General features: G+C 39.6%; 1 protein-coding gene across 1 annotated transcript in view; it reads left to right on the top strand.

The window, feature by feature from the left end:
• The window catches only part of CDH23 (cadherin related 23), a 671,672-nt gene that overhangs the window by 271,818 nt on the left and 374,107 nt on the right, over positions 1-25,747 (top strand). The window contains exon 8 of the mRNA XM_069981852.1: positions 12,203-12,281. Within this exon, the coding sequence (XP_069837953.1) occupies positions 12,203-12,281 (79 nt within the window). The remainder of the gene's footprint in view (positions 1-12,202; positions 12,282-25,747) is intronic.

Here is a 25,747-nt window from a genome sequence, read left to right as displayed (position 1 = left end):
GCTCCCTGTGGTTTCATTGCATGAAGATGCTTTCTCTAAGGACTTTCATAGTGAGAAATTAATGAGAACCTGCCCGCTGGCTCACTTAGAAAGCCTGCTGGCTTCCTCATCACTGCGTCCTAGCAGGCCATTAAAACCCCCAAACTAATCTTTTTCAAAACATTGGTCATCACTAAACGTTGAAAAGGCCTCCCATTCCTGCATTGACTGACATGTGTCAGCTCCAAGGGCCTTGCAGCTTAAAGCACTGCAATGGAGTATAACTATTCCTATCTAAGATGTTCAATGGTGCCTAAGATTAAATGCATTTTGCTGTCACCTCATATTGAAGAGTACATGCAAAGCATAACCATAGTATTGAGCACTTTTTACGCTATTTTATATTTTATATGTGACACATATCTTATACTTTATATTAAAAAAGAAATCATTCTATACATACTGTGAATCCTGACCTTGCATAAATGGAAACTAGATACAGTTGAAATCCCTTAGGGCTATTATTTGAGTACTTAGCAGGAGTGATAATAATATTTAATTAGCAACTGCAGGTACCTCAGAGTGTAACTGTTCACCTCTAAGCAAAGTTTTAGATGAAGTGAATGCACTATGAATATAGCAAATAGCAAAGTGTGATCCTGTGACTTTTACTTAATGCAGAACTTTTTTTTTTTTTTAATTGAACCACGGAAAGTAGAACTCCATCAATTCGGTAGAATACCATCATTGATCTTTTTACAATGCCAATATATTTTGATAGTATAGTCTTTATAAATAAATTTGATGTTATCTGCAACTAGTAGCTATGACATGTATCCATTAGATGTAAAGTAGTAGACTTTTTTTATTCTGTTGAGCAAAAGAATATATCTAGCCCTTATATTAAATTAACAAAGACCATTTAATCAATGAAATTGAGATATGCTTTTTTAAGGTTCTGTGATTTTAAAACATTAAACTATTTAGTTCAGGATTGCTTTTAACGCGCTTTACAGGTATACGCATCATGGCATTGCTAGGGAGGTATAGCAGGGGCTCACAACTCAAGCCCCCACTATACCAGGATTGGGCATGGGCCAACGTCCTTTGCTGGCTATTTTAGCCTGGGGCCTCTATATCTCTGTGCTCCTCTGGCTCCGTGATTGCTACAGGCTGCCTTGAAACAACTTGTCGCAATTGAGTGCAGGGAACGTGGATTAAGGCAGTATATGTACTGCATTGTCCCTAAGAGTAATCATGGTATCATGATTACTGCAAAACTAAGAAAAACTATGGCGCCGTTCTATCCATAGGTCCCGGACTGGTGCTCAAGCACTGGAGAGGGGCTGGCCCGCCCCAGTGGGAGGGAATTCCCTCCTCTGTATGACGCGTCTCCGTTAGAATCAATGCAGCCCCCCCCCTTGTAATCCTTTGTTCTCTGCTCTCTGCTGCTGTCTCTCCTCCCCCCTCCCCTCCCCTCTGCACAGGCAGGATGCATATGATTGAGATTTCCTGATTCTAAGCAGTGGATGACAGAAAGGAGAGGAGGGGGGGGACCTGGGAAAAGTCTTTTTAAATGCAGACAATGGCATATTTTCCTAATAAACCCATTTACAAAGTTTCTTAAAATCGCCTGGACTATTGATTTCTGCAAAAAAAAAAAATCACGACAGTGACTCTTTAAGTTAATTTTTTAAAATTTGTTTAACACCTTCAAGACCGAGCTCATTGATGCATGGATGTCCGGGTCAAATTAATGCAATGTTCCTCCCCGCTTTCTAAGAGCCATAGCGCTTTTATTTTTCCACCTACAGGGCTGGTTGGGGTGCCATTTTTTCCACCATGGTCTCTAGTTTTTATTAATATCATATTGGTGTAACAGAAAAAATTTGATCGCTTTTTATAATTTTTTTTTTCTTTTATATAATTTTAAAAAATCAGCAATCTTTTTTTTTGTTTTGTTTACACCATTCACAGCGCGGCAACAATAATGCTATATTTTTATAGTTCGGACAATTACACACGCTATTATTTATATTATGTTTATTTTTATTTTTTTTATATATTTTTATTTTTATAATGGGCAAGGTGGTATTTTAACCTTTTATTGGGAGGGGGATTTATATGGGGTTTTTAATACCTAAATTTATTATTACACTTTTTTTTAACACTTTTCTTTCACTGTAAAACATTTAATCAAAAGATTGCATGTACTGATCTATGCTATAGCATAGCATAGATCAGTGTTATCGAAGATCTATGCATAGAGCCTGCCTGAGAGCAGACTCTATGCATAGATCGCCCATCCGACAGGATGGAGGTAAGTGATCACTCAGTGACAAGAGATTGTCCTGTCATGGAGTACCTTAAATACCGCGATCGCTATAGATTGGGGCGTTTAAGGGGTTAATGACAAGCAGCTGCGAGCTCCCCAGACACTGATGTGTGCGGGACCACTCTCCTGAAGTCAGGAACATAGATATACATTCCTACTGCATGGGATATATGCAGTAAGAACGTATATATATACAGTGGTGCCTTGTATTACAAGCATAATTTGTTCCGGGACCACGCTTGTAATCCAAATCCACTCTTAAACCAAAGCAAATTTTCCCATAAGAAATCATAGAAATGCAGACAATTGGTTCCACACCCCAAAAATAATGATTTATTATTCTGAATAACATGTAAAGCAAATGAAACAAACATTCAGGAACAACAGAATATGCCACATTATAAGTATTTCTGTACAGTAATGGAGAGGATGGGAAACACAAGGGCGGACAGAGACTGCAGGGAGCATGAAGGAATGAGCTGGGCAGGTGTGGGCACATACTGGGGAGATTACCTCCACAGTCCTGTCCCCTGATGTAAGCCCCAGCCTGAAGTGGATCTGCTATGATTTGGAAGGTAAGGGAGACTTCGTGGGTCAGAGTACAGTGCTATAGACCCCGCTATGCAGACCATGACGCTCTTCCACTCCCCCTCCCACCCAGTACAGGAAGCTCTTAAACCAAAACAATGCTCTTAAACCAAGTCACAATTTTGAAAAACTGTGAGCTCTTAAACCAAAATGCTCTTAAACCAAGTTACTCTTAAACCAAGGTACCACTTCATATGTATTACTGATGCGAAGGGGTTAAGTAGTAAAGTAAAAAAGTGAAAGCTCTTTGGGGTTTTAAACATGAGGAGAAAAAAAATAGAGTGCAAAAATGAAAATTGGCTCAGCTAGTTATTGTCAAAGTTACAGCAACATGTGTGGCTATGAGTAAGTAGATGGTAACTATTAGCTTGTTTAAAAGCACACTGTAGCACCTGCTGTTTTTTAATACCCTTTATATTGTTAAAAAATTCTCTTTTTAGTGGCAGATGCCTGGGGGTGTTTGTACTCTCACTGAGGTATCTTAGTGGCCATTTCCAAGCAGTACAAAAAGGATCCTTTTTTGAGATTAGCCTCAGGTTTTGCAATGGAAAAGTGGAGAAACAAACAATGGCATTTTACAAATGAACATTTTGGGGAGTAGCAACAGAATTTGTGGTGACTACTGTGGTGACTACCAGGTTGAAGATGGTGGTGGTTAGCCTGGTTTTGAGCTCAGCCACTGATGTTAGTTGCCATGACGCCAGTGCTAGTCCAGCACACAGGTGTGATGTTAATGGCTGTTTGTTTGGTATGGCTGGCTGTACACCCCAAATGGTCAGTAACCTGCCGGGGGTGTGTGTCCCTTAGGCTCTTGTCACAGCAATCCTGAGTGGCAACTGACCCACCTGGATTGTCAGTACTACCACTCACAGAAGCGGGGAAAATAACCCAAGGTGAGCGGTGGTGTGTGTACAGGTGCAGGTGCAAATAGAAGATGACTGAGTTTTTCAGTTTTACAGTGCACATTTCACACTTAATAATCTTTACACAGACCTTAGTGCTGAGCTTAGTGCTTGAGGTAGGTACTTGAGGAGAGTAGAATAAGAAGTTGTAGCAGTGCTTGTAGAGTAGGGAGAAGAGGAGAGGAGCTTGCCAGAGGAGCCCCAACCCAGTGTAGCCTTGGACTCTGCCAGAATCTTTGGTAGGTATCTTAGTTCTGAAGTGTTACTTGTACTCACGTTAAGACACTGTCTGACCACCTTCTGCCCTCTGGTAGCATAGAACCCATCCTAGTAGGGTAGTATGAGACCCAGCCGTGTTAATCTGAGTCTAGCTAAGTGTCAGAGTCCTTCCAGTCACCTACACTGCGCAGTAGGATACATAGACCTTTATATATTTGTTACTTTGTCCTACTGAGGTCAGTTATTATTACTTCAGGATAATGCCCTGCACTTTTGAGACATGTTCCTAGTGTGGGTCAGGGTTTTCCTTGATGGCTACTCTCCCTTGTTGGTCCTTAGCACTGCATAGTGAATATAGTAGTTTGTATAGAAGAAGCGCTGGTCTCTGTCTGCATCTGCTCACGTTAGACTGAACTACTCCGTTTCACTTCCTCCCACACAGAGCTAACACAGAGCAGGGATAGGATAGGTAAAGAAAGAGAAAGCACCTCCTAGTGGTAAGCACACAACACATGGTATAACAGACATTAACCCATAACTTCCTTTAGCTGGGCACAGAAGAACATATAACTAAAAGAAACATTGACACTTAGTGGGAAAACCGTAAAATACCTCATCCACCACTGGTTCTAAACCTGAGGACTTTTTAACAGGTGCATAAGAACACTAGAAGTGTGACACCTAACAAATTTCTGTCCTAGAAAGGGAAGAATAAATAGCACATCCAAACTTGCACACTTATGGCTTATTCCCAATCTATATGATGTCGGGAGCTGGAAAAGTGTTTGAATCTTTGTAGCACCGTAATGTGCCAGTGATCAGGGACCCTGGGATCAGCATCAGGGACCCTGTAAAACTGCAGAGATCCTCCTGTGGAAGCTTTGTTCAGTCCTAAACTATAGAAAATATGCTGGGCAGTAGCAGCTCCACTCCTTTTACATTGAGCCCCTCCTATTTTTTTTCAAAGTTTTGGGATTGTGTAAACGTTATAGAAAGGTGCAAATTTTTTTATTTAGATAATATTAATGCAAAAATTCAAATCCAATAATAACCTCTCCCCCCTTGTGCTTTTCTTTTCTGCAGTGTGAAAGCTTTAGGGTGGCAATATAGCAGGTCCAAGCAATGGTACGAGCACATTTATTCTTCATTGATTCTCTAAAGTTTAACTAGTTTTTACGAAGGCTACATAGTTCAGCAGACAGATACTTAGGCTTTGACACTTTACTGCTCTTCCCTTAAAATATGAACTTGCTCCAGAAGTTCTAGTTTTAAATCAGCAAAGATTTACTTCTATTGTACATGGATCAGCTTGTCTGGTGTAGATGGGTTCCACACACTTTACTCACCTTATTTCCTTGGCTTGATTCATTAACACTTCTCTCTCCACTGAATGAATTCACACTGCTGATCAGAACATAGGAAATGAGCTGTAGAAATACTATCTATAGCTTAGCGGAGGAAGTATGACTTCTTTCAGACATGGATGTAGATGTAACAAATCCACTGTTTGTCAGCTACTGTTTGCTTTTAAAATGTACAGCACGGTCGTCTGCCACTTATCATTCTAAACTGCATTCCTATGTTTGACAGGTGACCAACGCACTGTCAGATAGAACGACGCCTGTAACTAGTCTTTTAAATGGAGAAATAGTCTTGTTGAAAGATTTGAGTTCATATCTCTCCTTCTGGAACAGTGAATTAAAGTACAATAAATTCTCAGGATGGAACCCTGAATCTTGATTATACTCTCTTGTCTTCTATCCCTTCATTGTAAATTTTTTTGTTTTTTTCCCTGTTCCAAGCCTCTTCTATTGGCTATAATTACCTTTTTTTTTTTTTTTTTTCAATTGCATAGGAAGCTTGGGGAAAACCATCACCATTGTGATTTACAGGGTTTCTTGTGGATACCAGATACAGCAGCTCTGAACTGTATAAAGGTCATTGACCAAGGATTTATGGATGAAGCTAAAGCATGAAGAATTTTTTGAAAACTCTGTTCAGGCGATCATAGCAATAAGCAGGGAGTTGGCAATGGTGCATAAAATTTTTATACGATTGCTAGAAAAGAGCAAACCTTTTGGTATTTTCTGGATTTCTGCATTGATTACTAATAAAATGGGGTCTGAATGTTATTGAGGATAATTTTTATATGTTCTCAGGTGTTTGTCTATTGAATAATGGTACATAAAGCCTGGTTACTGGCAATCCCTTTATTCTCAAGAAAGAATGATAGTGTTAGCCATTGGCAAAACCTCAAAAACATGTAGATATTGTAGGGATCTTCCCGGGGGATGGTGTGTTTGAACACAGTTCACAGCAGACTTGGATTTATAAAAGAGGATCTTGGCGTTTATTTTGTAACATAAACAGTCCAGCAAATATACAGCAACACCGTTCTTTTAAGAACCAACCAAAAGGTCTTGCCCGTCTGGGCAAAAGGTTTTTCTCACCTATCTGACACTTTATAAAACGACGTCTGGATATCGCCGGATGAATTTTAGCTCCAGCAGTTTTCTCCAAACACACAGGCTGTTCACTCCTGGCTGAGAGCAGCCAAGTGCAAGCTCTCCGGAGCTTTTACCTTCTCAGGCTAATTAGGGTCAGAGCTCACCTGATCACAAAATTCAAACTGGATCGGGGGGAGGGAATTACAGGTTCCACTACCAAACCTACCTGCCATTCCATGTAAATCCAGGCCCAGCAACAATAAATAATAACTCATCAGCATAGCACTGCTGAGCAACAGATCCATCCTGGACCACTAAAGATCTGGGTATACATCAATACATGATTAGACAAATTGTCTGGAAGTTGAGAAAATTCAGGACTGTTGCTATAATCTCTAAGAATCCTTTTAAGATTGCTCCAAGAGCTCAATAGACAATCCTGAAATATGTGAGAAAGATCCCAGGGGTAACAGAAAAAGGCCTATAGAGACTACTGCCACAGCCTCCATTGCTTTGTCTACTATTAAATTTTTTTTTGTTGTTGTCTAGACTTGCTACTAGACAATCAAACCACCTTTCGTAGTAACCAATGCAGAATGACAAGTAATATAATGGGGTTCACTTACTTCTGTTGTAGTTATATAAAGTTACTGCAACATATTTGCCTTCCCCTGTGGCAGTGCTGTCCTTATCTGAAGGATAAGCACAGCTTCCCATGGTAGTGTGTGTGAAGAGACATCAGTCCATTCGTACGCAGGCTATGCAGCATGGGAATCCTGTAAGAAGACTGAAGTGCCAGATCAGTCAGATCTTCTCCTGGTCTTCCAGGTCTCCTCAGTCTGGCCTCCCGGAGCAAATCTATGAAAGACTCCAGCTGCCTATAGGAGTTACCTGTGATTTGGTCTCTTAGCCACACTAGCGTTTATGTGCCTGCTTTGTTCTACTGACCTCTACCTGTAACTTGGATTTCCCTTTGTCTTTGTAAATTGGTTCTGACAAGCTTCTCCTGAACTTTCTGGCCTTGGCTTGGAATTCGACTTTGTCTTAGCGATTGCGTTCCTGATGTATTCTCCTAGTTTGACCTGGCTAGTCTGACTTTGTTGTTCTGTCCTTTCCCTATCCCCCACATTATCTTAGTTAGAGACCATGGCCCAGTTTGGGGTCACTGTTTAGGTTGGTTGTCAAGTAGGTAGGCACAGTAAGGGGGTGTGGGGGGGGGGGGTTAGTTGCAGGGCTGCACTCACACTTCATCCCTCCTGACATTACAGTTACATACAGCATTTCCTTCATTACTTTATGCATCAAATTGTATGAGAATTAACTCAAGAGACATGTTCCAAATCCATCCACGTGTGTAATTGGCAAACTATTAAATTATCACATTCCTGATCTCCATGGTAAACTGCATAAGTGCAAAAACCCGCCAAAATGCAAAATTGCTGATTTTTGGCCAAATCAAGTCCATAAAAATGTAAAAAGGTCACATATATACGCAAGCAAAGTACCAGTAGAAAGAACAGATGATGGCGCAAAATATGACACCTCACACAGCCCCATAGACCAAAGGATAAAAGTGTCATAAGGATGGTAATAGAGCAATTTAAAACACATTTAGTTTTTTTTTTTAAGGTTTTAATTTTTTAAAAGCCATCCAATTTAACAAAAATTATTCAAGTTGCTACCGTTGTAATCGTATCAACTTGAGAAGCATAGATGACATGTCATTTTTACCATAGGTCGACCGGTGTAAAAACAAAATCCCTCCAAAATCAAAAGAATTGCACTTTTTTTTTTCTGTTTCACTGCACACATATTTTTTCCGGTTTTGTAGCATATTTTATGGAAAAATTAAGTCAGACATTGCAAAGTATTATTGGTAAAAAAATAAAATAAAAATAGGGGCTCATGTGAGTCTGTAGGTGGGAAAAAATGCAATGGCCTTTTAAAAACAAGGAGGCAAAAATGAAAGCGCAAAAATAAAAATTTGCACGGGAGGGAAGGGGTTAAAGAATTATAAGATAAAGAATAGTGTTTGAATTTGTTTGTGTGTGTGTACATACATATATATACACACACATAGTTATTTAAATGCATTACAACTATGCACACATAGTTATTTAAATGCATTGGTAAAATTAAAAGATATTGCACAATTGTCAGGTTAACTATTTATTTGTTTCTGAAAATGAATTAAACTGACCTTTCACTTGGGTGTATGATAAACTACAGCCCTGGATCAAAGTGACTGAAGCTACTTGTCCTTCCTGCCTTTCCCGTGATTATGCATGCAAATTCCAAGCATGACATTTTCTGTGCTAGGGAAAAAATGAGGATGTGCGTTTCGCAGCTCTGTGTAAAGCTATGCAAGCGAAGAAGGAGCGGCAATGGGTGTTTAGAACAGCGCATTAATTAACATTTTGTTTCCCTCATGGTGTAGTTTGTGAAATATCTACTAAAATTATTTAGCAATTTTATATGTATGTAAAGCAAGATGATTCCAATATTCTTTTCCTTCACTGATAGAACAGAGGTTTATATGTAAAATGTATTATTGTAACTAAATAGCGAAATGGCCATATTAGGTGGGGTATAAGAACTAGCTTACTTCACCGGTGTGCAACTTTAAAAATACTTTTGATATGTCACACAAACATGTCAAAAGGGGAACTCCAGATAAGAAAAACTTGTTTTCTATTAAAAGTACATTAAAAGTTAAATATATGTGTCTATACAATGTATTACCGTATCTGTATGGTGTTACAGGTAGAGAATACAGCGTGCTGTGTGGTGTTACAGGTAGAGAATACAGTGTGCTGTGTGGGTGGGACCACAATGAAATCATAAATTACTGCAAATAATTCAGTAACACAATGAAACTGCAATGTGTGAACATAGCCTAGATGTTCTGCAACAGCTTTGGGCGGGGAATATGCAGGGTGGAGGACTGTGATGAACAGCTGAGGGAAAGCATTGCATTCTGGAACCTGTAGTACTGTGTACAATTGATAAACCAGGAAGTGCAGAAACACAAAACAGAACAAACCCCCCCAAAACAAATGGCTTTTTGGTAGTTTCAAAACTGGAATAGATAGGTAAGTAAACCTTTATGCTTCTGCAGAAGTTTAATTTTTTTTTAACCTCTACCTGGAGTTCCTATTTAATATCGCAACTCACTACCCAATTGAACTTATTGCAAGAGATGGCCTCAATTGATTTACAACAGAGCCAGTGATTGAAATGTACAGACAAGTTTTTTTTCTAGAGATCAAAGGGGTTCTCAGCACTTACACTCTAACTGGTCAAACCATTTCACATGTATGTTTGGGATGTCAACAGTTTTTGTTAAGTGTCAATAATGCTTCAAGTCTACTTTTGAATGGGAGATGGTTCACACTGAGTAAAACAGGTGAAATTCCACGGCAGAGCCCCCACCTGCCTCAGTGTTTTAATGGAATGCCTTGCGTACCTCCGTTCTCCACTGCTCTCCACTCAAAGAATTTACATGTCAATTCTTTGAGTGGAGAGCAGAGGCACGCAAGGCATCCTATTGAGCCCCCGCTGTGGAATTCCACCTGTTTTTCTCAGTGTGAACACACCTGTACATTGTGGTTTTCCCACATAACACATGGCATGACACTAGTATTGTAAATGAGACTTTAAGAGCTCTTTCATATGTTGTGACAAAACTTATCATGAAAGTCTGCAATGAAATTGACCTGCTGGCAGAACAAGTCAGGGTACACCAAGATAACGCAGAGACAAGTGTAGTCCTGATGCTGTCCCATGCCCACTGTCCCTGCTTACTAGCCTCAATGTGTCCTAGGCAACACAGGACAACTTGGAGATGTTACTTGCAATTAAATAGGTGGAACAGGGCACAGGACAAATACTCAATAAGCAACAGAGGACAAAAAATACAGATCAAGTCAGGAAACAAACACGTAGTTAGGGTCAAAGTCAAGTAAACAATAAGTCAGGATAGATATCACAGTATAGGCACACTACGTACACGCTATAGCAGGAATCAGGCACAGTGAGTGAAAAGAAGAAGAAGAAGAAAACCAGGTCCCATTTTCAGAGGTGATTGGGGCAGACAGACAAGAACTTATGCTGCGTTCACACGGAATGATTATCGTGCGAATTTGCACGATAACGATTTATTTGAACAATAATCGTGTGTGTAAACACAACGAACGATCAATCGACGAGCGAGAAATCGTTCATTTTGATCTTACAACATGTTCTAAAATCGCAGTTCGCAAAAAATACGCAGATTGTTCCGTGTAAACAGTCGTTCACTGATTTAACCTATGTGCAAGATAGGCTTTAGCGATCGCAAAACGAATTTTCCGTACGATATATCGTTCCGTCTAAACGCTGATCGTTATAAAAAAAACGTTACTTTGAAATCGTTAATTGTACAATCGGGCGAATTATCATTCCGTGTAAACGCAGCATAAGACAGGAGGGTAGAGCTGTCAATCACTGGCAAGGCAAGGAGTTAACTATTAAGGTGCTAGTAGAATTCACCCCATAAAATGCAGCACGTTAACCAGAATGTGATCATTTAGGCCAGGACAGAATCCACCCATGTTCACAGTAGGGATGACAGAATTGGCAGCACGGTGTCTACTCAAACCTGCACTGTGTTTTTTAAATCCATAGTGAACCATTGATGTGCTGTGTGGACTTAAAATCCACACTGTGGGTCAGTGTCATTGTTGACTTCCTTGTACTGTAATACACTATGTGGATTTAGTGAAGATTTTCCCCATTCTGCAATAAATATACAATGTGCTGATTTTGCTGCAGATACGCTTAACATATTAGGTTTCGAAATACAACATAGCAAGTTTGTCACAAATCTGATTTGCTGCAAGTTTACATGTAGTTGTATAAGGTCTTTAGGCTGAGGATGTGTTTCTAGCTTTTTAATGCACAGTTCATGATAGCTTCCTCATGAAAAAATGTGCTTTGAAGTCCTTCTGGGTACACACTCACTTTGGGTAATACACCCACAAGGGCTTTACATCTATGCACTTAATAGTTTCTATTTGTAAAGGAATTGTACACTTTAATTGAATGCCCTTTATTTCACTTGTATACATGTAGGAAAGCGTTGTTCAATCAAACAAAATAGCTTTGCTCTATGTAGAAGATGTTGCTTCGCAGCTAAGCAGAGTAAATCGTGTCACAGCACAACCTTATTAACTGACCTTAGCTGGAACTCGGAGTCACCAGGGCAGTTTAACACCATGATTAGTTGTGTAACCCCTTGTCATGACCAAAATCTCCATGGAGCCATAGCTGCAATCCTGAGCTGTGTTACTTAAAAAGCATTTATGGTGTTTTTTATGTGGCTAATTCAGATACTTTTATCATTTTTGCTCATAATTTACAGGTGTGTTGTCACAGAGCTACTTTATTATTGGTTGTAAAGTTCTATAAATATTTACCTGTGCAGTTATACTTTATAGCAGCAACATCACAAAGACTGGACAGGTCCAGCATAAAGCAGAATAAAACAATTGAACCACTGTAAAGTCTTGTTGGCCCTAAGTTAGCAACGTGTAAATAAAACTGCAATTAATGACTGAATACTGGTCGAAAAAAAGACAACACAACTAGAAGAACCACCAATTGGTGGAATTGCAGGAAATGTATATTGAATTAAAGTATGAAGTTACTTGATGTTTAACATCATGTTGTTGTTTTTTTTTTCTTTTCTAAAGGGGACAACAATACGTATGATAACAGCAATCGATCAAGACAGAGGGCGCCCTAGAGGAATTGGCTATACTATAGTATCAGGTATGGTACCAAATCTGTCTCTTTTTGAAATGTAAGTTAAAGGGACATTCCAGTTTTTTTTTTTTTTTTTTTTAATCACATATTCCTGGCGTGATTGATTTTTTTTTTATTTTTTTTTTTAATATGATTAAATAGTTAAACATTTATATGTTTCTCATTTCATCGAAACCACATAAAGGTTAGCAATGGTTAGCACTTATGCTGGAAACTTCCTTTTTCTTTTACTCCTGCAAGAGGCTGGCTCAATGGGAGGTTAGAGAAGTAGTTTATTTCTAAAGTGAATTAATCAGGAATATTGAAATCATGACCATTCCTTTTTTACGTGCAACCGCTCCATCTCTGTGGCAGTGGTCAAAATAGGATGGAAGGGCTTCTACAATACATATTAGGCTACAGTATGTGCATATCTATTTTCTATGCACTTGAGGTAAGGTATATGTCAGCTGGTTCCCCCAACGAATACTTCCTGTGTACATCTCTAAAAGATAACATAGTAAAGCCTTAACCCCTTAGCGACCCATCACGTATCTGGTACGTCATGGTGCCGCTGGGGGGTGTTCAGAGCAGGCTGATATGTGCAGCCGGGAAGTGCCTCTATTAGCCGGTGCGGGCTAGTTAAACACTTCAATGCAGCTGTCAAACCTGACAGCTGCATTGAAGGGCTTTAAATTTCATATTCCTGGTGTCTAGTGGGTCGGATCTCCCCCCCGCGATCAAGGGGGGGGAGATCCGTTCTTCTGCTCATGCCGGGCCTTAGCGTCGTAGTGACGCTGATCCCAGCTCAGCAATAGATTGCTGTGGCCTGCAGCAGGCCAAAGCAATCTATGACCGATCTAATCGATCTTTGCTGTGTATATACACAGCATTGATCTCTATGAGAGATCAGTGCTGTGTATATACAAGTCCCCCAGGGGGACTTCTAGTTCATGTAAAAAAAAAGTAAAAAAGTTTTTTTATTATTAAAAAATCTCCTCCCCTAATAAAAGTCCAAATCACCCCCCTTTTCCCATTTTATAAATATAAATTAATAAATAAACAAATAAACAAACATAATTGGTATCGTCACGCACGTAATCGCCCGAACTATTAATTAATCACATTCCTGATCACGGTAAACAGCGTCAGCACAAAAAAAATTCCAAAGTGCAAAATTGCGCATTTTTGGTTGCATCAAATCCAGAAAAAATGTAATAAAAAGCAATCAAAAAGTCATATATGTGGAATTAAGGTACCGATAGAAAGTAAACATCATGGCGCAAAAAATTACACCTCACACAGCCCCATAGACCGAAGGATAAAAGCGCTATAAGCCTGGGAGTAGAGAGATTTTAGGGAACATATATTTGTTAATATATGTTATACATGTTACATATCATTGTAATCGTAACGACTTGAGGAACATGCATAACAAGTCATAACATTACCATAGGGCGAACGGCGTAAATGCAAAACTTTTTTTTTTTTTCAATTTGACAGCGCAAATGATTTTTTTCCGGTTTTGCAGCATATTTCATGGAAAAATAATGCCTGTTATTGCAAAGTACAATTGGTTTCGCAAAAAATAAGTGCTCATATACGTCTCTAGGTGAAAAAATGCAAGCGCTATGGACTTTTAAACATAAAATGGAAAAAGCAAAAGCGCAAAAATGAAAATTGGCTTTGACCTTAAGGGGTTAAAGCGACCCAAAATCTGACCCCACCAAACCGCTTGTACCTTCGGATAGCTGCTTTTAATTCAAGATCTGCCCTGGGGTCCGTTCGGCAGGTGATGCAGTATTTGTCCTAAAAAAACAACTTTTAAACTGACAGCCCGTGGCCAATGGCCGGGAGTTAGATTGTGTATGTATTAGGCTGGCACAACCTCTCTGTCCCTCTTCCCCACCCTCATCATTGGAAATGCTCCGGGCAGATTGTCTCCTATTTCTCAGCTGTGTAAGCACGGCACATGGGCTGGATCGTTAAGGCACCTGTGCAATGTTCAGACAGGAGAAAATATTCCAGTGGCATTCCTAATGATGAAGAGGAGGGATGGAGGGGTGGTGCAAAGTTAGGGGGCACAGATTCTCTAAGCACCGGCCATTGGGCACGGGGCTGCAAGTTTAAAAGTTGTTTTTTAAGACAATAACTGCATCACCTGCCGAACGGACCACAGGATAGATCTTGGATTAAAAGCCGCTATTTGAAGGTACAAGTGGTTTGGGGGTCAGATTGTGGGTACAGAGTCACTTTAAGGTCCCCCTACACTTTTGTCGCTCACAGCAGGATTGGCCATTGGTATAAAGTTATGGGGCTCTCCGAACCACTGACAGGTGATGTTGGTAGAAAAATGGTCGGGCATGATGGAAAATCTTGACTTACCCATGATGGAAAATCATGACTTACCCCTCCCATTAGAGATATCGTGAAACAGAAGTTCATGGTGGCACTACTAATCCCAGCCCAGGACTTGCATAGTATGGAGCAGCAGTAATCACGGCGGTGCTAGTTCAAAGCAGATTAGGCAGTACAGTATAATAAAAAGGAGAAAGAAAATGAACTGCACTCACCGCTAAAAATTGTCTTTATCTTTATTTATCCATCTTTGTTAAAAAACACACTGGACAAGGTGCTGGACAAAGTGCAGATAGTGCGGCGGCAGACGCCACGGAGGTAAGGTGACAGGCTGTTTCACGCCTCTTTTCCGGCGCTTCTACGGACCACCCTCCTTTCTACGTCATCACGTTATTTAAATATCATAGCTTACTGTGACGTCAGAATCATGTGATAGTGATTAGTGAAAGCAAACAAAAATACACATAATAAATATAATAAAACCAAAGATCCGTTGTATCAATTGCACATATATACTAAAGGAGGTTCCGATCTACTCTTTCATTCAAGCCCCCTGGGCCTTCCGCCTCTGTACGTATAATCCACAGCAGTTCAGTACTTAAGAGTATGCGTTGTCTATCTTGCCCTACCTTACCAGGGACTCTTTCAATACCAGCATATCGTAAAACTGAAAAATCATTATCATGGCTCTCCCTCATATGATTAATAAGTCTCGTGGCTCCTATACCCGTTTTTAGGGAGTAAATATGCTCCCTAAAGCGAGTACACATAGCTCTTCTAGTTTGGCCAATATAAAATCGGCCACACGGGCAGAGAATACAATATACCACAAAGGTGGTTTTACAACAAATGAAATCTTTTATGGTAATATCAACCCCATTTAGGCAGAGGTGTTTGCCTTTCATCATAGCTGGACACCATTTACATGAACCACACTTGTAATTCCCTACTAGATCATTTCTTAACCATTTGTCCTTTTTAGAAACAAACTTACTGCGGACAAGATTATCCTTTAAATTTGCACTTCTTCTAAAGGTAACATACGGTTACCTTTAACTGACTTCCAAATGACTGTTCATCTGTCAGTTGTTGGAGGTGTATGGAGACCTTTACTTTGACATACTTTGACCCTGGTCACAAAGCAATTGTAAACAAAAGAAACACTCACAGTGAAAACATAGGTAAGGAGGGACATTCCAACCATTACGGTTAACAAAAGAACAATCTAGGGGCCCATGGCTACATTCGGATCATGTCCTAGGATCTTTCTTGACACATACAATGGAGCCTAAATGTGATGTAAATGTAGACTTAAGGCCCTATTATACAATACTATTAACGTCCTTGGCCAAAAATCATTTTATGTCGGCTGATTATGGTCTTTCAACATGTTGAAAGATCTTGATCTTTGCAGTGATGGGTGATGGTCTTTGTTGCTTGGTCCATGCAATAGGAGCTGCGGCAGCAGACCACCACTGTCTTCAATGGGCCGTCCGAACAATCTAAGGATCATTTGGGCAGCGAATCATGCTACTCCCAGCTTACTGTCTGAGCTAGTAATAGTACAGGCAGCGGACGGGAAAACGGAGGGGGGGGGGGAGTGTTGAGCTGACAGGTTGGTGCTCAATTCCCCTGGAAAATCATGCTGTGTAATACAGCCTTTAAACTGTCAAACCCTTCTCCTCTACTCAGAAATAAACATGGCCAAAATTACCCAAACATCAAGCAACTGTTGGGAGAATATTGTTTTGAATTTGATGGAATCAACAAACTATGTTGTAATGTTTATTGCTGCCTGCTTTTGACTTGTTTGAAACAGGAAGTTTATGTTATGTTAAAAAATGATTCCTGACAAGGATTCTTAATGGTTTCTTAGAAAATTCTATTTACAGCCCATATGCTTGACTTCATCCTGCCTTTGCTACCAGCATCTAAAAGGCATTTCAGTGGATGAGCTGCAGTTGCCTTGTTTGTGTACTAGTGGGGATACTAAACTGACAGCTATACAGAACACATGTTACCATACATATATTTAATAGTCATAAAATCCTGTCATGTTGATTTAATAGATTTAAATGTCTTAATGTGCAAATTTCTGAGTAACAACTGTGCTTTGATGTTAAAAATCCTAGAAAGCACAGTGTGTAGAAAATGAGAAATCAGTCATATCAGTTTAAAATTTTTCTGCGCTTTTCATATCATTTCACTAACATATTCTAACTGTACAGTCACACCCAGATGTATCTGCCTCAATGGCAAACCAGCCTTAATCCTGACCAGTGGGTGCAGCTCAGCAGGGACAGCTATCATGGGAAAGAATCATGCAGAACACATCAAAGGCAGAAGTGATTAGCCTGTTTTACAGTTGAGCACAGCAAGGCTTTGATTCCACTTAAATTTTTGGGAGGAGAAAAAATATTTTCGGAGGTATTTATGACAGTTGCAGCTCATCTGGATTGGCCACTGCTGAGAAAGTTAATTGCTTAAAGTTCTGCTGAGTTGAAGTCAGAATATAGTTTTCTTTTAGTGTCAACATTTAATATATGCAGAATTGGTATTTTTCTGACATTCATTTTATGAATCTAATGGCAGGTATTGCATATGGTTTAATAAATGTTCAGTTTGGTGTGGGAAGTAGACTGGTCATAGTCAATAACTGGTTATATTCACTGTCAGGCTACGTTAAATCCAATAAACTGAATGGGTTAACTGCCAGTATGCATTGCTTTGTCGCCTTCCCTTTTTGATAGGATTCTGACACAGCATATACTTACGATGCACTAGGTTATTGCATTGTGTACACTGTATAATATAATATATTAACCCCTTCTCGCATCAGTCAGTCACGCGGCGACCCTGCTCTGAACCGCCACGATCCCAGCTGCTATCTGTATCCCCCTAATTAGCGAACAGAGTCCGATCGCCGCACCCACTAATTATACATTTAAAGTTCAACTCCGGCAAAAAACATTTTTTAATATGTTACTACATATGGAAAGTTAGACTAATTCATAATGTACATTAATTATGGGAAATGCACATTTACTGCTATTTCCTTTAATTTAGTAGATCACTGAGACTTCAAATTCTCAGAAATTTGTTGACGTCACGAAGCAGGGTGTAATTCCAATGAAGTGTACAGCAGGGGGCGCACTATATATATATATATAGAAGTCAATGAGTACCATTGACTTCTATATATAGTGCGCCCCTGCTGGACACTTCATTGGAATCAATGGCTGTCTATGGAACAGGTGAGTCTGCACATATATACACTGTACTACTCCCTCATGATCTGCTCATAGTATAATCAGTATAATCATAGTATCGGCTTCTGATTCCTGCTGTCTGTCTGCTCCATGGAGAGGGTGGATACAACCTTGAGGACCGCCTGGAAAACTGGGATACAGCCATAGCCATAGGCTGTATCCCAGTTTTCTAGGGGGTCCTCAGGCTGTATCGACCCTCTCCACGGAGCGGGCAGACAGCGGGAATCAGTAGCCGATAGTTCAGGTTCATACGAACCCGAACCTCAGCCGGTTCGGTCATCCCTACCTACTACCTCCCTGAGACAGCTGCATTTAGAAAGCAGCTTTTGCGGGCCCACTCTGAACTCCCCTAGCGACGCCAGGACGTACGTGTACACCCTGGGTCGTCTAGGGGTTAAAGTATACTGTTAAAAAAATTTTTTTTAATAATAACAAATCCCCTCCCCTAATAAAAGTTTAAATCACCCACGTTTTCCAATTTTATATACTGTATATAAAAATAAATAAATAAATAAACAAACATATTTGGTATTGCCACGTGTGTAATCGCCCGAACTATTAAATTCTCCTATTCCAGATCTTGCACGGTAAACGGCGTATGTGCAAAAACTTGCCAAAGTGCAAAATTGGGCATTTCTAGTTACAACAAAAAAAATTACACCTAACACAGCCCTATAGACCATAGGTGAAAGAGTTATAAGGATAGGAATAAAGCAATTTTAAACACATTTCGTGTTTTTTTAATTAGGTTTTAATTTTTCAAAAACAGTCAGATAAAATAAAAGTTATATGAATTACATATCGTTGTAATCGCACTGACTTGAGGAACATATATCACATGTCATTTTTTACTATAGAACGAATGGCGTAAACATAATCCCCCCGCCCCCCCCATTGAAAATAAATTCTTTTTTTTTTTTTTTTTTTTCAATTTAACTGCACAAATACATTTTTTTCTGGTTTCACAGCATATTTTATGGAACAATTTAAGTCTGCCATTGTAAAATCCAATTATTGGTTTAATAAATAAGGGCTCATGTGGGTCTGTAGGTGAAAAAATGCAAGCGCTATGGCCTTTTAAACACGCAGAGAAAAAAATGAAACCGCCAAAACGAAAATTAGCCTGGTCCTGAAGGGGTTAAAGGTAGATGAAATTACACGTAAGTGCTACATTTTCAATAAAGAATCATACAATCTTTATTTTTTTTCTTATTATGGCGACACTGCATGTCTATAAAGTGTTTTTTACTTAAATTTTTAGTTTTAAATAAACTAGGTTTGTGTTCTCTTTTCTATCATCTTCTGTTATCTGGTAGCACCATTCTTCTATAGATGTATACTTAGTAAAAATGTGCTAGTTACATCCTGAGGTTTGTACCAATGAGCAGCTGATTAAGGTCAAGGCTTTGTTTGAAGGGCAAATACTGTAATTAATCCTGGGAAGTAATCCACACAACATTTTGGCAGATTTATGGTAGAAAGTCTCAAGCCTTAGTGACTCTGCCATCCCATCACTCATTTCTAGGCTAAGCAAATGACTTATTCAGTAATAGGGTAGAGTCCAGAAAAGGCATTTCATTTGGTCAGCTTTCTGGGTTAACAGAGATTAATTGGCCTTCATCCTGATGCTTTGAACGGGCCAGGAGCTTACGTAAGAAAGGACTTTCAAGAAGTAGGGAGAACTCTTGATTCCAGTGTAAAATCATTTATACAGAGATTCTACAAGGGGAACTTGTGTGTCCAGTTATCTCCATCATTGACACTTAACTCTAACGTCACGGTGAAGCTGACGTCCAGTTGTTGATTGTCTTTGTGTAGGCTAAAGAAATGTTATGCATTTGTGGAGAGAGGTAGAGAGAAGCTCAAGGTTAAGTGAGAGAAATGGTACAAAAGGTTGATGGAATATTTATGCACCAAAAAGTGCATCTGTTGCAGATTCCATCATCCACAACTAGCTAACTATATTCATTTCATTGGAGTGCAACACTGACGGCGCAAGTTTGTATCAATAAATTATCCTCATTTTATGAAAGTCACTGTACCTTAGCTGCTTGATTGACCAAGGTGAATTTCATAATCACAATCTGTAATAGTTTCTTTTGTAAGGCAAATGAGGGTATTGAAAAAAATCCAGCTAATTTACAAATGCTGGAAGATCATTTTCTTTTTTTAATTGAGTTTAAATATATATAAAAAAATAAATTTAGTTTGGTTTTTTATTTCTTATTCTATAGTTTTTATTTTCTTCTTAATGAGTCCTTACTCAAGCCTAATTTTACCACCATGTTCCAAGTGCCTCCCTGGCCCCCCGCATGTGGCTCCCTAGTTATTAACATCTGCAGATAATATTGTATGCTCCCCCAAAAGAGAAGCACATATGGGCACTCCAGTCAATGAATCCGGACGCCGACTCTGCACCAAAGTCAGTACAGCTCACAAACAATCGGTGCTCAGCCAAAAACAGATCAATGCTTACTCCAAATAGATTACAGCAGCAGCACTCACCCACTTAGATATAGACACTTTATTTTGGTTCAGGTAACATACAGGACATCATGCAATCCAATAGACAAGAGCTACGATCGTTTCACGCTCTGAGCCCGTTGAAGCTCGTGTAGCGTGAAACGATCATTGCTCTTGTCTATTGGATTGCATGATGTCCTGTATGTTATCTGAGCCGAAATAAAGCGTCTATATCCAAGTGGGTGAGTGCCTCTGCTGTAATCTATTTGGAGTAATAATATTGTACGCTAGTTGTGCTAGGGATCTAAGAGCGTTATGGTACTGAAACTTGGGACTTTAATCAAAACCATATCACCTGGAATTAACACGTGTGAAATATGTTTAAGAGACTTACTTAATATTCACAAGTTGCAAAAGGTTGGAGATCCTGAAGAGTAAGACTGCTGCTACATACGTGACAACCAAGCATTTTACTCTCTGGATCCTCTACTTTGATGTTGCCTGGTATTCTTATGTTCTAATTAATAAAGGTAAATTTATAATATTACCCTCTTAACTAAGTAATGGGATGTGTTTGATTGACGTGTTTCATTTGCCCATAGCACCTTTACCAAGCCACTATAGGAAAATATGGAATGGGGCCTCACTCAACCATGACCAAGCAGCGAGTTTAGAATATGAAAATCATATGATTACTTTGGTATCCCTAATACGGAAGGATATTGCATTAAAAATACCACAGTATACAGTGATGTCACAGTAGTGGAAAAGTATTTAAAGTACAAGAATCATACAAGAATAATGCATACTATGATATCATAGCACTTTAATAACACACAGGAAAGAGGTCACTATATACACACACTGTAACAGATCTAATATCCTAAACAGGTATAATAAATGTAAATAATGTTGTGGTACAGAGACAGGATAATGCAGACCAGGGTAAACCTAGATTGGGAACACATTTAGTTCTCCATTATCCAAAGTCGGCTCATTACGGCACCTATGGGCCCCCTTAGTTTGTAGGCACTATAGAAGCTGCTATGTCCACTACCCTGGTAGTTGTGCCTATACCTGCCTCTAGACACAATTACAAAAATACAAATACATTCAATTCAGGCACTGAAGTCATGACTGCAAAAAAAAAAAGCAAAAATTGCTTTATTCTATCTATTACCACTGTGAAATGGTATCTGGCAATGTGTGTTGGGTGCTGTAGTTAATGACAGTTGAAGAGCTAGAAGTTGTCTGCACTTGAGCGTCATATTGTCCTCCCTATTGGCTCGTAATACACACTATACTGTGTTTAAACATGTGTCAAATAATAGATATGCTGTATATCTAAGCAAGAATTGCTTTGTGAATGTATGTCATGAAGAAGTGAAACTCAGGGGAAAAATAAATCAATGGCAGAGCAAACCTGATGAGAAAGAAATACCACCCTATTGATCTAAGCTGTGTGCGGATAAGCCACTTGATGAGATTAAGTGAGTAATCAGACTCATCAGGCGTTTCTCTTTTCGGTGTTGGGTTCCATGCCATTTATTCTGCTTGTGCGGTGGGTAGTTTGAGCAGTAGAAATGTTGTTGATTTTAATTTGTGGATAGTTATAGCAATATACAGGTGTATTTGCAGGTTCTCAGGAAACTCTGTAAATTGAAATCAAGGAGGACATTGATTTTATGCTTTCAGCGCTCAGGATGTCGTCTTTATTCCGGCCTGATTGGTGGGGAGTTGGAGGCAAAGAATTCGGGGCTTGCAGTAGCACTCTGGTGCAATCAGTGCCTAAAATGAATAGTTATAAATAGATCTACAGGCTTTACTCAGTTTTTTTTAAATACATCTATTGATGTTTGTACCCAGGTCATGGTTTCAATGGTTACCTTCTGTTATAGGGGGGTAGTTACAACTTACTGAGACAAATCAACTCCTTTTGACCTTTCTAAGTGTATCCTTTTTAAAGTCTTGCAACCGAAATGCAAAAAGGAGTTACAGAATAGTAGGCAAAGTAGCGGGTTGTAGAACAGCAGGAAACAGCACAAGCACAATTCCTTCTGGATATGATGCACGGATGAATGGAACCAAATACAAACTATCAGGTTAAGTAAAGTGTGAAATTGAGCATAATCAAGATATGTGATAGAATTTAACACAAATTTATAATCTGTGGAACTAAACCAATGCAAATGAAGGAATCTGGCCTGCAAAGGGGGGGGGGGGGGGGGGGGTAAAAAGCGAATAGGAACCCCTATTTCTCTATAGATGTACAATAGGGGGAGGAGTGTGTTTCCAATTAAAGTCATTTAACTCAATAAGGATGTGGAAGAGGAGCCTGGTGTTAGCTACCTTTGCCAACAATCTTTGGGGGTGCATTTAGTAAGTATGTAAATTTAGGGGATATTACAATTAAAAAGATCTTTGATCTGGTAATGTATCATTGACCCATAAAAAAGGATCAGAGGCCAGGCTGGTCACAAAAAAAAGTTCCAGCTACACTGCCAGCAAATCTCTGGTGTATATATAGAATAGATGGTGTGTACTACCTATTGAATAAGGATCTCTGCAAGAGCACAAGTAGCTCCCATCAGCTTTGGGTTAAATCACGGAAGCAAGAAATATCTATTAAGTTAACCATGCCTTTTATTTAACTGTGTATGGGCACCTAATAGGAGACACTACTGGTGCGTTTACACAGACAGATTTATCCGACAGATCTTTGAAGCCAAAACCAGGAACAGACTATAAACAGACTAAGGTTAAGGTCAGAAAGTAAAGACTGGGATCTATCCTCTTTTGAAACCCATTCCTGGCTTTGGCTTCCAAAATCTGCACCATACAACTATGGAGTTTAGGGAATTGTAGATGGGGGGGGGCAGCTTCTTTGAGGATGAACCTTGTAAGTAGATAAGCTTAAACTATGTCAGGTTACAGAGAGGAGTGGGACCTTTGTGGTGCTTCTAGACGGAGCGATAATTCGCCCGATCGCACGATTAACGATTTTGAATAAACGATGTGTTTTTTATAACGATCAGCGTTTAGACGGAACGATACTTCGTACGGAAAAATCGTTTTGCGATCGTTTTGAGATCGCTTAAGCCTATCTTACACATAGGTTAAATCGGTGAACTACTGTTTAGACAGAACGATCTGCAAATTTTTTGCGAACGACAATTAAAGAACATGTTGAAAGATCAAAATGAACGATTTCTCGCTCGCCGCTTGATCGTTCGCAGCGTTTACACGTATGATTATCGTTCAAATCCGATCGTTAGCGAGCAAATTCGAACAATAATCGTTCCATCTAACAGCACCATTGGATAGAATGGTTGGTAAAAGTGTTTACCAATTTTTTAGCTACAAGATTTTGCAACTCTAAAATATACTTTGGTCATGGAACAAATTGATATGTTTAATACTTTACCCAATCCTAATACAACTATGGTGTAACTTAAAGTGTACTTGTCATTTTACAAAACTTTTGACATGTCCTAGAGACATACAAAAAACAAAAGGTGCAACAGCAACCCACAGGTGCAAGGGCTTACCGTATATACTCCTCCCAGCGTACACACTTTAAACACCTGCTCTGTAGATATTAAAAATTTAAATAAATATATATATATATATATATATATATATATATATATATATATATATATATTTTTTTTTTTTTTTTTTTTTTTTTTTTTTTTTTTTTTTTTTAGAAAAGTGAGGATCTTAGCAAACTATTTAATCAAACACAGTGTACCATATCTCCACATTAAGGCGTCCTCGAGACATGGTCCCTACTCTAGCATTTTCACACTAGCAATGGCCTCTCCTGGGCTGAATAAGCCTACAACTGGGCAGATAGGAACCAATTGATCTCTTTTATAGCAGCCTTGGGACATGGGTGGAGTGCAAGCCAACAGGAGGTAGCCACAGCCCCCACATTTAACAAAAAAAAGGGAAATTTAAATTTTTAATTTCTACAGAGCAGGCGTTTACCGTGTGTACGCTGGGAGGATTATATACAGTATGTCCTAGAGACATGTCAAAAGTTTTGATCGGTCCAGGTCTCAGTGCTCACACCGGGGCAAAGCTCTGAATTAAAAAAAAAGAGTTGTAAGACTTATAACGGGCTCCTAGGGAGACCGACTTTTTAAAAATCAGAATGGGGAGAGGACACACCGCACCCTATCGGTACAGGTCTATGCACTCAGACCCGTACCAAACAAAACTTTAAACATGTCTCTGTGAAAGGTTATAAGTTTTTTTTATATTGACAGGTACACTTTAAGCTCTTGACCCTAGAGTTAAAAAAATTTAACAGAGCCCCCACCTACCATATGCCATTTATAACACTGGTGTTATGTTACAGAGAAGGCTTTGGGGCCTCTCTGCAGCTCCTGCCTCTGTATGCCTATAGCTATGCCCCTTGGTGCAGAAGTTCATCTATATCATAAAAATCAAAGTCTGTCTGTCCTTCTGTCTGTCTGTCCTCTATAGACTTCCAAACGCCTGAACCGTTTGACCCCAAATTTGGCACACAGATACATTGGGTGCCCGGGAAGGTTATTGCGAAGGTCCCGTCCCCGCCAGATGTACAGGAGGGGAGGGGGAGGGGAAAGAGAGGCGCCCCATAGAGATGAATGGGAAAATCTCCTCACTGCAAACACAGGTGATATAATTAGCTGCAGCAGACACGGCAGTTGGAGCCTTAGCAACCAATAGGATTACTGCTTTCATTTTCACAGGGAGCAATGGTTTCTAGGGAAGCTGCCTCACAACATCCACAGTAATAACTGGTAGACCCCCTACTCCATCTATACAGTATATGTATACAGGACCCCCTACTCCATCCATACAGTACATGTATATACAGGACCCCCTACTCCATCTATACAGTACATGTATATACAGGACCCCCTACTCCATCCATACAGTACATGTATATACAGGGCCCACTACTCCATCTATACAGTACATGTATATACAGGACCCCCTACTCCATCTATACAGTACATGTATATACAGGACCCCCTACTCCATCTATACAGTACATATATATATACAGGGCACAACAGGTATACCAAACTGTGACTGGGTAACACTGCTACACCAGACCTGACCAATACCGCCATACTGTGCTGGATAACACTGTCATACCAGACCTGACCAATACCGCCATACTTTGACTGGATAACACTGCCAGACCTGACCAATACCGCCATACTGTGACTGGATAACACCTCCATACCAGACCTGACCAATACCGCCATACTGTGACTGGATAACACCTCCATACCAGACCTGACCAATACCGCCATACTGTGACTGGGTAACACCGCCACACCAGACCTGACCAATACCGCCATACTGTGACTGGATAATGCTGCCATACCAGACCTGACCAATACC

Source organism: Dendropsophus ebraccatus, chromosome 8 (genome assembly GCF_027789765.1).
Source record: "Dendropsophus ebraccatus isolate aDenEbr1 chromosome 8, aDenEbr1.pat, whole genome shotgun sequence".
NCBI classification, from domain to species: domain Eukaryota; kingdom Metazoa; phylum Chordata; class Amphibia; order Anura; family Hylidae; genus Dendropsophus; species Dendropsophus ebraccatus.
This window is presented reverse-complemented; position numbering and strand designations above follow the sequence as displayed.